At 33.4% G+C, this 13,050-nt stretch overlaps 1 protein-coding gene across 1 annotated transcript; it reads left to right on the top strand.

Moving 5' to 3' along the window:
• Positions 1-5,204: 5,204 nt before the first annotated feature.
• Positions 5,205-11,813, top strand: LOC143057582 (TAR DNA-binding protein 43-like). The gene is made up of 4 exons (XM_076230902.1): positions 5,205-5,563; positions 7,656-7,852; positions 8,369-8,509; positions 10,504-11,813. Exons 1-4 carry the CDS (start codon positions 5,326-5,328, stop codon positions 11,272-11,274), a joined length of 1,347 nt encoding a protein of 448 aa, XP_076087017.1. The 5' UTR covers positions 5,205-5,325; the 3' UTR covers positions 11,275-11,813.
• Positions 11,814-13,050: the final 1,237 nt, after the last annotated feature.

Raw genomic sequence — 13,050 nt, 5'->3', positions numbered from 1 at the left:
CATCCAAACATACTATCCACATTCATATGTGTCCACACTTGTTTATAATAAACAAATCATTTAAAAAATTGTATGTTTTCGAATATCAAAAATATGGTTGTGAAAATGAATAATCAGTCCCTTGCTTTAATGAAAATGAAAAATCTTGCTTCAATAGTGCAGAAAATGAATAATCTGTCCTCTTAGTTTACAAAAATAAATAACCGATCAAAAACAAATCCTCCTGCCCCCCCCCCCACCCAGAATATCAAATGGTCGTCCCCTAAGCCAATTAGACCGGTCTCCATATCATGGTGTTTAGATCGCAAGAACCACAACTATTATACCTCCTTAGAGAGGACAATTATTTAACGCGTTTTATCTACATGTAAACAGACTAGAAAACATAATGCACATAAATGGGGCATAAAAATTTATTGTTGAAAGTGAAAGTAGTGATTTGGCAAAAATGAAAGTAGAGTAGAGACTAGAAGGAGACAAGACCTTTTTCTTTTTCGGGACTTCGGGATCGGGTGTTTTTAAGCTCGGGATCTGGAGATTGATCAATACGGGATCCGGGAATATATTTTTCGATTTTGGTATTTCGGGATATGAATTTCTTTAAATTCTGCATCTCGGGATTTCATGTTTTTAAGACCTATATATAAGTAGTTACATTTATTTCATGTTTGAGGCGGTGCAAATTTTTAATTTTTGACTTTTACCAAAAGATGCATTGTAGCAAAGGAGAAGAATAATTGTGGTCTGAGGCCAGAACCACGAAAATAGTTGAATTTAACAGAAAGGAAACAAATATCGAACTTTGGAAAAAGGGAGAGGGCTTTTGATACCTTTTTTGAAATTCTCCATGATACATAATTATCTTTTACAAACATCATCCTACAACAGTTCACAAGCTGTATATGCCCGCGATTTCGAGGGTGTGTTCTAGTATAACTTAAACATCATTCGAAAGCTCATTAAGAGAGGAACAAAAGATATATAGTCGATATGTTCCACAACGAACATTAGAGGAGTAACGAAGGACCTAAACATCGAAATACGCGTGAACATTAAGAAATAAGCTAATTTTGAATAATTGAATGGACTGCTGCAAGCCGACAGCCCTCAATCAAGGCAATGCATACACCGAACTAAAGCTCATTGATAGAGGAATAAACTGAGTATAAGCAATATGATCCGCAATGACCATTAGATGGGTTACGGATGACCTAAATACCAAAATACGCGTAAAAATGAAGAAATAGCCAATTTTGAATAATGAAATGGATATTTTGAATAATGGAATGGACTGCCAGGACCCTTCAGGCCCTATTTACAGATTTACCTTAAATCTTATTTGTTCCGCAACGGATATTAGAGGAATAACGAAGGACTTTAAACATATCGAAATACGCGTTAACATTGAGAAATACCTTATTTTCAATAATGGAATGGACTTCTACAACCCGTCAGCTCCTAATTAAGGAAAAATTCATACACCAAATTAAAGCTTATTGATAGAGGAATAAACTGAGTATTAACAATATGAGCCGCAATGACCATTAGATGGGCTACGGATGACCTAAATGCCAAAAATACGCGTAAAAATGAAGAAATAGCCAATTTTGAATTATGAAATGGATATTTTGAATAATGGAATGGACTGCTGCAACCCTTCAGCTCCTAATTAAGGAAAAACTATACACCAAATCAAAGCTTATTGATAGAGGAATAAACTGAGTTTAAACAAAATGAGCCGCAGTGACCATTAGAGGGGTTACGGAGGACCTAAATGCCTAAATACGCGAGAAAATTAAGAAATAGCCAATTTTGAATAATGAAATGGATATTTTGAATAATGGAATGGACTGCTAGGACCCTTCAGCCCCTAACTACAGATTTACCTTATACCTTATTCGAAAGCTTATCAAGAGAGGAAAAAAGGTATATAGTCAATATGTTCCGAACGCATATTAGAGGAGTAACGAAGGACTTAAATATCGAAATACGCGTAAACATTGAGAAATAGCTGAATGGACCGCTGCTACCCGTCAGCTCCTAATTAAGGAAAAAAATATACACCAAATCAAAGCTTATTGGTAGAGGAATAAACTGAGTTTAAACAAAATGAGCCGCAATGACCATTAGAGGGGTTACAGAGGTCCTGAATGCCAAAATACGCGTGAAAATTATAAGAAATAGCCAATTTTGAATAATGAAATGGATATTTTGAATAATGGAATGGACTTCTAGGACGTTTCAGTCCCTAATTACAGATATACCTTCTACCTCATTCGAAAGCTTATCAAGAGTGGACTTAAATATCAAAATACGCGTTAACATTTAGAAATAGCTTATTTTGAATATCTCTTGCACGTAAAAGAAACCCTTGTAGATTTCGAAAAAGGGTATAAGCTAATGCCGCCACAAGGCAGCACTCTCACCCACAATAGGACTTTCTATAAATACATTAATTTAAATATGTCAAACAACAGACTAGTACAATAGACTACCTCAACAATTTTCATTACACATCTATAGAGGACCGGCACAAATGGACTTTTCAGGAGCCTGAAATTCAGTGGTTGTCGTTTGTTTATGTGTACAAATTTGTTTGTCATTTTTTTTTTATATATAAATAAGGCCGTTAGTTTTCTCGTTTGAATTGTTTTACATTGTCATTTCGGGGTATTTTATAGCTAACTATGCGGTATGGGCTTTGTTCATTGTTGAAGGCCGTACGGTGACCTTTATATATAGTTGTTAATTTCTGTGTCATTTTAGTCTCTTGTGGAGAGTTGTCTCATTGGCAATCCGCATACCACATCTTCTTTTTTTATATTTACAAATGTATATCTATATGACATTACCGGACTAACGTCAAATTACCCAAGTGCATCGAGTACACTAATTGCACCTATTCAACAAATAATAGCTGGGGAAATCTAACATTTGTCTAACAAGTTTCTTTGAGAGAAACAGTTTTTATTTTTTATGATTTGACATTATGCATGTACACGTCTTTCACCAAAGGTAAATATATGTAAATATACACAAAATGTTCACAGTATACATGTACACTACAGTATCAAGTAAGCATTTATTTCTAGTAAAATGAATATTAATAAAATTGAGAATGGAAACGGGGAATCACGGTGTCAAAGAGACAACAACCCATCCATAGAAAAAACAACAGCAGAAGGTTACCAACAGGTCTTCAATGCAGCGAGAAATTCCAGCACCTGGAGGCGTCCTTCAGCTGGCCCCTAAACAAATATATACTATTTCAGTGATAATGAACGCCATACTAATTTCCAAATTGTACACAAGAAACTAACATTAAAATAATACAAGACTAACAAAGACCAGAGGCTCCTGACTTGGGACAGGCGCAAAAATGCGGCGGGGTTAAACATGTTTATGAGATCTCAACCCTTCCCCTATACCTCTAGCCAATGTAGAAAAGTAAACGCATAACAATACGCACATTTAAAATTCAAAGTCCGAGTCTGATGTCAGAAGATGTAACCAAAGAAAATAAACAAAATGACAATAATACATAAATAACAACAGACTACTAGCAGCTGTTAACTGACATGCCAGCTACAGATTTCAATTTATAAAACTGATTGAAAGATTATGATTTCAACATATGAATATCAGGCACAATCCTTCCCGTTAGGGGTTTAGTATCATACCATCATAACATATATGAGAAGAACATAACCCGTGTCATTCCAACAACTGGTTTTTGAATAAATGTGTTTAGTTCCGATGCAAAGACCCTATCAGTTAATCAATATTAACGCCAAAATATGCAATCTTTAATGACCAGCCCAGTAGTCAACACAGTCGGTGTTGACATGAATATCAATAATGTGGTCATTTTTATAAATTTCCTGTTAACAAAACTTTGAATTTTTCGAAAAACTTAGGATTTTCTTATCCCAGGCATAGATTACCTTAGTCGTATTTGGCACAACTTTTTGGAATTTTGGATCCTCAATGCTCTTCAACTTTGTACTTGCCTGGCTTTATAAATATTTTGATATGAGCGTCACTGATGAGTCTTATGTAGACAAAACGCGCGTCTGGCGTACTAAATTATAATCCTGGTACCTTTGATAACTTTTTAATGACCTGACAACAGTATCGTAACTATATCTCTTCTTATAAGTCTATTTAAGAGGGCCCTCATGGGGTTTTTGATTATGTGATTACTTGGCCGTTTTTTTAATGATTATTTGATTATTAAGCCAAATATTTCATGATTATTTGATTACCTAGGACTGTATTTTTAGTTTATGATTATTTGATTACTAAAGATAAGCAAATATTTAATGATTATGTGATTATATTGGCAAAAAAATGGTGATTATGTGATTACTAGGACCCCCCCATGAGGGGCCTCATTTAAAGGTTTTGTTAACGAAATTGTCAAATTGTTCTAAGTATTTGAAGAAAAATGACAAAATATCTTTATGATTCGATTTTAAATGAGGTGAATTTAAGCATGGATGCGATTAAGGTACTCTTCGTCACAGAATCATTGATTGCTTATAGGTCGATTCAAACCAGTTTTACTACGATTCAATATCTCGAGTTCATCGATATATCATATACAGATTCAAAATTAAAGTGATGGTTGGAGTAACTGTAAAGTTATTAAAATTATGTCTACCGGTAAAAAAAAATCAGATTAGAAACTTTTGTGTGGACTATAAAATGTAGGTGCAAAAATGTCAAAATAAGGTGCAATTTAAGTACCCTACTGTGATCTTATATTGTGTCAATTAAGAGTTCAATGATGTTTTACATTTAAATCAATAAAATCAATTAAGTACTATTAAAATAGCAAATAACTTATATCTCAATAAAAGACTTATATGCAAAAAAATTAAAATCGACTAATAAGAAATCAAAACTGGACGCAACACAAAAGAATTTGTATTGGATATGTGCATGTTTCTGTAAAACCCTCCCCCTTTTCACCGATTTGCAAGAACAATCATTACTGTCAATATCTTTTTTGTTATTCGAAATGTTAACCACAAATTGTTAACATCTTCACTAATCAAGTATTCATTAAAAGATCTGAAAGTATAGATAATTTTCTAAAAGATTCCAGCGATAACCGATACAAATAAAAGAACGACAACTCTAAAATGAAAATTAAATTTTTTAGGTCACTAAAAGATGGCGCTAGTATCGCTTAAATTGTCAACAGAAGACGCCATCTTGGTACGCCGCGCACCTTCAGTTCGGGACCACAGTGGGTTACCCCAAAATTAGAGACATTTTTGATTCTCAATGCCCCGAAAGTGTGTCTAATTTATAAGGGAAATGAGTCAGTATATTCAAGTCGCAGAGGAGGAGGGCGAAGAGCCTATGGAAGTCCCGAGCGAAGACGACGGAACTCTCTTGCTGTCTACCCTGTCAGCTCAGTTTCCTGGTGCCTGTGGTTTGAAATACAGAAATCCCGATACCGGTGCTATGCGAGGCATAAGACTTTCAGACGGGAGATTATATCCACCTGATACGGAATGGGCGAACAGGATTTATGTTGCTGTGTTTCCAAAATGTAAGTGTTTTCAAATATTGTTTACAAACTGGAACCCAGTTGGCCTCCGAACATCAAGCAGACGCTTCGACAAAATCATTTAATTTTTCGAATTTTTAACAGAATTTTGATTAATTAATTATGCAGTATGATGCAGTAATCATTATTGCACATAACTGCATAGGTAGTTTTTGCTACAGTATCAATTGATATGCTACTTTTAATGAAATATTGAAGGTCGTTGAAAACTTTCTGTTTGACAGCTAAGGGAGATAACTGTATTGTTGACGTTTTGCTTTTAAATATTTCAGTCTATATCTCTGTCGGATTTTTGTTTCTGGTCCATTTATTTATTCAATATTTTGATATGAATACTTCCTGATCTAACTTAGTATAAAGGTGACTCCAGAATCCCTTATTTTACTTAAGCTTTAAAATCATAACATGACACCCATAACATCATGAAAATATTGAAGACACTTAAAAAAGTAATTTAAGAAATAAAAAGTTACACATTCATGTAAATGTTAAAATATCTGTATTTAATTTAGGTTAAAGGCAGATATTTTAGTGTTAACATGTACATGTAGCTGCTTCTTAAAAGTGTACAGTTTTACATCATAATTTCTTGACAGTTTATTCATCATTATTTGAACACTGCAAAACTTGCTTTCAATACACACAAGATCACTGGTGCATACCGTATATACATTTACATTTTAATAATTTATATTCAAGTATGAAGGTGGATATTAGACTGCAGATTATTATATCAGAAATGTGTCTTGACCATGTTGACTGCCACTAGTTATTATAGATTATATTTTATAAAATTTAAATATTATTATAAACTACATGTACATAACAAATGTATAATAAATTTTAATAATGTTGTGTGGGTTCGAGATGTCGAATTTTCAGTACATCAGAAGGGTGATTTTCACCCTCCCACACACATCTCTGGTATCCAGACTGGAGTTTAAACTAGATTGGATACTTCTGGGGGCCTCGGTAGGTCAAAGTTGTTCCCAGCTTGACCTGGAGATCAATCTTCTGAAATCTCTTCAGGTTGTCTGTTCCCTCCGAGAAGCCCGGTGGTTCTCTCCAAGTACTTCAGCTTCCTCCACCATAATAACAGACTTTCAGGTGACCTACAAGCTCCCTTGGGTGGTGTTGGGGTGGGGATTGTTCTGGTGGTGGGTTAATAATGTTAAGGACACATCTCCATAAATCCTTAGGGAATGTACATGGATCTGCTGTACCCATGTAGTCAATCAAGGGGTGCGTCTACACTGGCGGAATCTCGAAGTACCTATATACATGTTATTACCAGATAATTAGAGATGATTATAGTAGCAGTCTTCACGATGAACTGTTAAATCTACAGGCCCGGAGCTCAATTTTTGAAATTTTTTAGTTAGATTCTGTTGGCCTGTAGATATGATATTTACAGGCCCGAGAGCAATTTTACAAGCCTGGGCTGCCAGGGCTGCCACTCAGCATGAAGACTGTAGTAGAAAAAGATTTAAAGAATATGATACACATGTATATTACCGTAACATGATTAATATAAACAACATTTAAGTGTATACACATGTATGTTTCAAATATGTTACAAAAACAATGTAGCTTATAGTTTTGTCATATTTTAACATGTGTAAGGTGATAAAGCATTGATCCTCGTTTTATTATTATACAAAAGTCCTGTTGTTTAAAATCTAATCACTGTTCAAATTTTGCATTTTCCTGAAAAACTAAGATGTCTCCACAGTCTTTACTACTAACTACTGGCCCAGCAGCCTAGGCATGTTAAGTTGTATTTGGGTCTTTAGAAATGATCTCTGACTACAGGCCAACTGAAACGACATATAACATGTATAAAGCTTTAAAAAAATTGAAATTTTGTAGTGTTTGACATGACTGAGATCAATGCAGGGACTTAGAGGTTACTGTATGTTTCTGGGATGTTAATTCCCTGTGACATGGGATTATTATGCTCTATGTACAATGTATGGAAATAGTAACTGCAACACTTTTCATAAATATCTGTCATTGTCTGCAGGGGTAATGTTTCAAGGAAAAATTGCAAGTAAATATTTTCATGTATTTTCAGCTGAAAACAAAAAGAAACCTCATGCAACAGCTATAGACCAGGAACCAATCAATGCAGACAATGCAGTCATTAACAGGAAGAAAATGTATGACAAAAAGAGATGCAGTGACCTTATTGTCCTGGGATTACCATGGAAAAGTACAGAAGAAGACCTGAGAAAATATTTTTCAAATTTTGGGGAACTGTTAATGGTCCAGGTTTGTTTAAAACTTATGTTCAGAACAGAATATTAGTTAGGTTTTCCTGTCAATTACAAACAATTATCTTAATGTATTTTACATGTACATGTATGACAACAGCTTTCTGTATCTGGCATGTGAATGGATGATGTGATGAAAGAATTTTTATGCTCCTGCCGTAGCGGATAATATTATATACATGATATACAGATATAAATATTTGATGCAGTTGAGTTCATTTGCACATTGATAAAGCGTCTTGGAACAACTAAAGGGAGATAACTCTTGATTTTTATGTGTTTTGAAAGACATTAGAAATCTACATCTATATTCCGCTTCAGGCTGCAGACAGCAAAAAAACATGTACACAAATGTTGAATTTACTAAACTTTCCAAATATAGACATATATATATACATGTAGAACACAACAAATGCAAATAATGTGTAAGCTTCCCCCCAAAACAGAAATATAAATTCATTATAAATTTTACATTTTAGTGTATAAATCTATCTATATTTTTTTTTTATTTCAGGTGAAGAAAGATCCTAAAAGTGGACTATCTAAAGGTTTTGGTTTCATTCGGTTTGGCGACTATGAATCACAAGTTAAATGTATGACACAGAGACACATGATTGATGGAAGATGGTGTGATGTTAGAATTCCCAACTCTAAGGTAACACATACATACACTGACACTGTATAAATAAGGGAGCTACCAATTGATTTTTATGGGGGGGCTAGGATGAAATTTGAAAAAAATAGGCAGGATGAGACACTTTGCAAAAAAAAAAAGGCAGGATGACAATTTAGGTAAAAAAAGTCAGGATAAACTAATAAAAAAAAAGGTAGGACCGAATAGAGTGAAAAATAAAAAGGCAGGACAGAGATTACAACTAAAAAAAATGCAGGACAAAATTTTTCATCCTAGCCCCCCCCATAAAAATCAAATGGTAGCTCCCTAAAGCAGTCATACAAATTCAGATCATTCAAATTTTTCTTAGAAAGGTACGTGTACATGTATTACAAAATTCACAAAAATTGACAGGAAAGAATATATTTTTACAGGACATGTCCTGTTGGTCCTGTGCTTATTTCTAGGAATGATAAAGTATAATAATGGCTGTGAGTTAGATATGTGAAAATATATCTAAATACTGGTGTTTTAATCAAGATATATTTCATCAACAGATATACATGCAAGTTGAAATCTATTGAAATTGGTCAAGTCTATTTGAATTGGTTTTGTTTGATCACTTGATAACTATGTCTAAGTAACCATCTGTAACAAAATCCAAACTAAGAATTCAAAATAAATGATGTATAAATAAAGCATTTAGAATTTCATTGGTTTACTTGTGATTTTGACAATCACCAAAAACTGAAAAAAAAAAAAATTTGATTTTTAACTGTTGTAACCTTAAAAGCCATTTTTCTCTGCCATACACGTATGATAAATGCAATCAATATGAAAGAAATTAGATTTTTGCTTCATTTGAAAAAGAACAATGGTTGAGCATAGGCCTGTTCATATGAAAAAAGGAAAAAAAATGCGTTAAGAAATTTCCTACTTTGTATTAATTTGGAAAATCTTTATTATCTCCCTTCAACAACATGTTAGAAAAAAATGCTACTATCAGATAAAATTTATTCAATGTAGATTTTCATCTGAAATTTGAAAAATTAAAGGACTGTGCTTACATTGCACATCAGAAGTCTTCTTGCGAAAAGTTATCTTACTTATTTCATCTGCAAATACTATTTGGCAGACAGCAAATTTTGAGCACTTTTTTATGAATTTTAAAGTCCAAGGTACAATGTAGAACCAAAACAATTAGAGAATCTGATTCCTGATAGGTTTTGTGAAAAATATTTTATTGCAGAGTACTCTGATAATTAAATGCATACATATAAGCCTGATTAGATAAATTGATATTCATGATATTATTAAGAAAGAATGGCCAACACTAGCTATATAGTAGCATGCAAATAACACAGGATTCATCTTTTACATGTATATGACAGTTGCTGAACTGGGATAGCTACATTTAAAATTTAATGAAAAATGTTGTTTTCAAGCTAGTGATTTTAAATCAATTTATAATATAATGACAATAAAATGCAACAAATCTTCTCGGAAGGGGAGGTCATATTTTTTTTTTAAATATTGGTATTTAAAATGTAGATGATTTTTTTAAGGGTTCATATAGGGCAAACTGTTGTTGTTATGATACAATTTTGATTTGTCTGTTTGCTGTTCACTTTGTGAAAGTTGTTGTGTTTTATTTCTAAAGTAAGAAGTCTAATGTGCACTATTTATATAAAGTGTTTTTGTGACCATGGATGATGATAGAAAAAACAGCTATGACTTGTTAAAACTTTTGTGTTTGCAAATTTGCTGATGACATACAACCATAAACCTGCTACAAAAAGCTAATGATCAGTTTTACATTCAAAACAACAGTTCTAAGAACATCATGATGAGAACTATTGAAGAAAAAGAAAAGTCCTAAATTTTGGGAACAGGCAATTTAAAACACACTTTACTATTTTTGGGGCCACATAACTTATGATCTTTCTTCTGTATGTATAAGGAGTTGATTGAAATATAGATGAAACAATAAACTGGATATGACAACAAACTTTTAACGTTTTTTTATGTAATTGCAGGAAAATGCCCAACAAATGATGAACAGAAAGGTTTTTGTGGGAAGATGTACAGACGATATGACAGCCGAAGATTTACGTCACTATTTTTCTAAATATGGAGAAGTAGTTGACGTATTTATACCTAAGCCATTCAGAGCATTTGCCTTTGTAACATTTGCTGACCCTGAAGTCTCACAAAGCCTTTGTGGAGAAGATCACATCATAAAAGGGGCAAGTGTACACATAAGTAGCGCTGCACCGAAGAACTATGATCGTCAAAATGACAAGAAAGTAATCAACCAGCCAGCTTACAGCCATGGATACAACCCAAATCACTGGAGTCAAGGAGGACGGGGAGCAACCCAGGCTATTGCCACTCAGCCTAGTCCCATACCTGCAGGGAATATACCAAACAATCTAGGACTAAGTAACCTCAGTTTAGGAGCTTTCCAATTGAACCCTGCAATGCTAGCAGCTGCCCAGGCCATGTTAAGTGGGCAAGGTGGATGGGGACCGGTAGGACTTGTCAGTCAAACTGGTGCCACGCCTGCTGTGGGAGGAACACCAATCGGCACAACACAACCAGGTGGTGGTGATTCTTCCAGTCAGACCAGTGTACAGAGCTTTGGGAGTATAGGAAGTAACAGTCAAGGTACAGCAGCAACCGGTGTTCCTGTTAGTGCAAACAGCTTTCTTGGTTGGGGCAGCTCTCAGGGGAGTGAACCAGGCAGCAGTCCAGGTGTGGGAGGGTGGGGCACACCCCAAAGTAAGCCAGGAGGCGCATGGAACTGATTGTATGTACAGATATGTGGTGTGATTGAGAAAATTTTTATCATGAAAGTTAATTTAGATAACCAAAATCTATTGACAAATACATTAACCCTGCTGAAGAACACTGCCAAAACTGACCAAATCATCCCTTATATCATTTCTTATTTTTCTTATCTTTTGCTTTGCCTCTATGGTTTAAGTAACGGTGCCATCAATTCTGTAATGTTTGATTTTAGAGAAAAAAAATAACTAAAAGATTCAAGACAGTCAGTTGTTGTTAGGATAAAACATCTAGACTTGAAAAATTCAAAACTTATATATTCTGATAATCAAGTATAAATAGAAACATGTGTACAGTTCATTAACTAGTGAAAAAATTAAATTTGTCATAAAAATAAATGGTAGGGTAAATGTTTGTCAATTTATATGTGGTTAGTATGTTGGATACAAGGATTTTATTATGAATTATGTATATTTTTTAAGTACGATTGTTAGCCCTGGATCTAGGTACTGGATGATTTTTGTCTGATTTTAAGTCACGACAGTATGACTTCTGCTTTTCACAAAAATAGTGCTTTTTAATCATTGTTTATTGTAAATTGAGTTATCCCCCTTTGAAAATAAGTCATCTAAATGTCTGGGAAGTAGTATTCATTAATACATGGATCGTCTGTAATAATGATTTTTCTGCTCTTCTCTGTATTCATGACTATTGAAATCTTGCTATGATGTAGTAATTTCATAAAGTGTCAGTAAAAAATGGTTTTTTTTGTTAAAGAAAATTCAAGAAGGTAGAATACATGTTATTAATGTTAGAGATGACATACATTGTATATACCATGTTTGTGTATACGAGATAACAAATAGCAGATATAGGTAATAAAAAGCAAATTGAATTGATAGACATTTTGACTGTTAACCAACTGATCAAGAATTTAAATTAAAGGATTTTTAAATTTATGCAAAAAAAGAAGACCATCTTATTTTTACCCTGGGGACTCAAATATTGATTTAGGCTAACAGGGAATATTATGTTGCTGTTAGTAAAATCATTGAAGTATTATGTACTTTAAATTCATTTAATTTCGTGGTTACCAATTTTCGTGGATAAAGGAAAATGTCAATGTCCACGGATCTTTAATTTCGTGGTTTTTGCCGAGGTCTGTGTACAATCCCTCGGAAAGTATGCCATTTGTAGAACATTTGAATTTTTGGTGCACCTGTACTGACAAAACCCACGAAAATTGGTTTCCAAAGAATAATAATGAACTCACAGATGTCAATTAAATACATCCATGTCAGAATGATATACATGAGACATTTAGATGATTTATATTCAGAGGTATATATTAACAAGTATTGATTGGTTTGCTGTCTGATTGTTTGAAAGTGGATTTATTTGTTTTATTTTTGTTTTTGTAAGCTTACACTGAATAAACATACTTATTTATATATAACTTTCATAACTGAACATTGCTTCATACAGTTTGGTCAGCATTAAATTTATTCAAAAATAAACATCTGGTATGCCTAGGTGGTGATTTTATTGAGTTTATATGATTTCATTGCTTATTGGGAAAACAAATAACTAATGCAATTATGTAATATACAGCATTTTAAGATTTACAAATGTGTTTAGAACTACATGTTTTTTTCATGAGGGAAATAACAGATATATGGATATATATATGCATCCACAAATGTAACTACATGTACAATGTTAAATTTTTTTTGCCCAAAATTCATTAAACATTAAATTTATTTTTAGTTTGCAGTTAAATTTAAAACAATTGTATG

The sequence above is a fragment of the Mytilus galloprovincialis genome, chromosome 13 (assembly GCF_965363235.1).
Source record: "Mytilus galloprovincialis chromosome 13, xbMytGall1.hap1.1, whole genome shotgun sequence".
Lineage (NCBI taxonomy): Eukaryota > Metazoa > Mollusca > Bivalvia > Mytilida > Mytilidae > Mytilus > Mytilus galloprovincialis.
The sequence above is the reverse complement of the archived record's forward strand: the minus strand, read 5'-3'. Positions and strand labels throughout refer to the sequence as shown.

Coding starts and splice junctions, on each gene's coding strand:
- LOC143057582 (XM_076230902.1), top strand. CDS start 5,326: ATGAGTCAGTATATTCAAGTCGCAGAGGAGGAGGGCGAAGAGCCTATG. Junction 5,564..7,655: donor TGTTGCTGTGTTTCCAAAAT/GTAAGTGTTTTC, acceptor ATGTATTTTCAG/CTGAAAACAAAAAGAAACCT. Junction 8,510..10,503: donor TTAGAATTCCCAACTCTAAG/GTAACACATACA, acceptor ATGTAATTGCAG/GAAAATGCCCAACAAATGAT.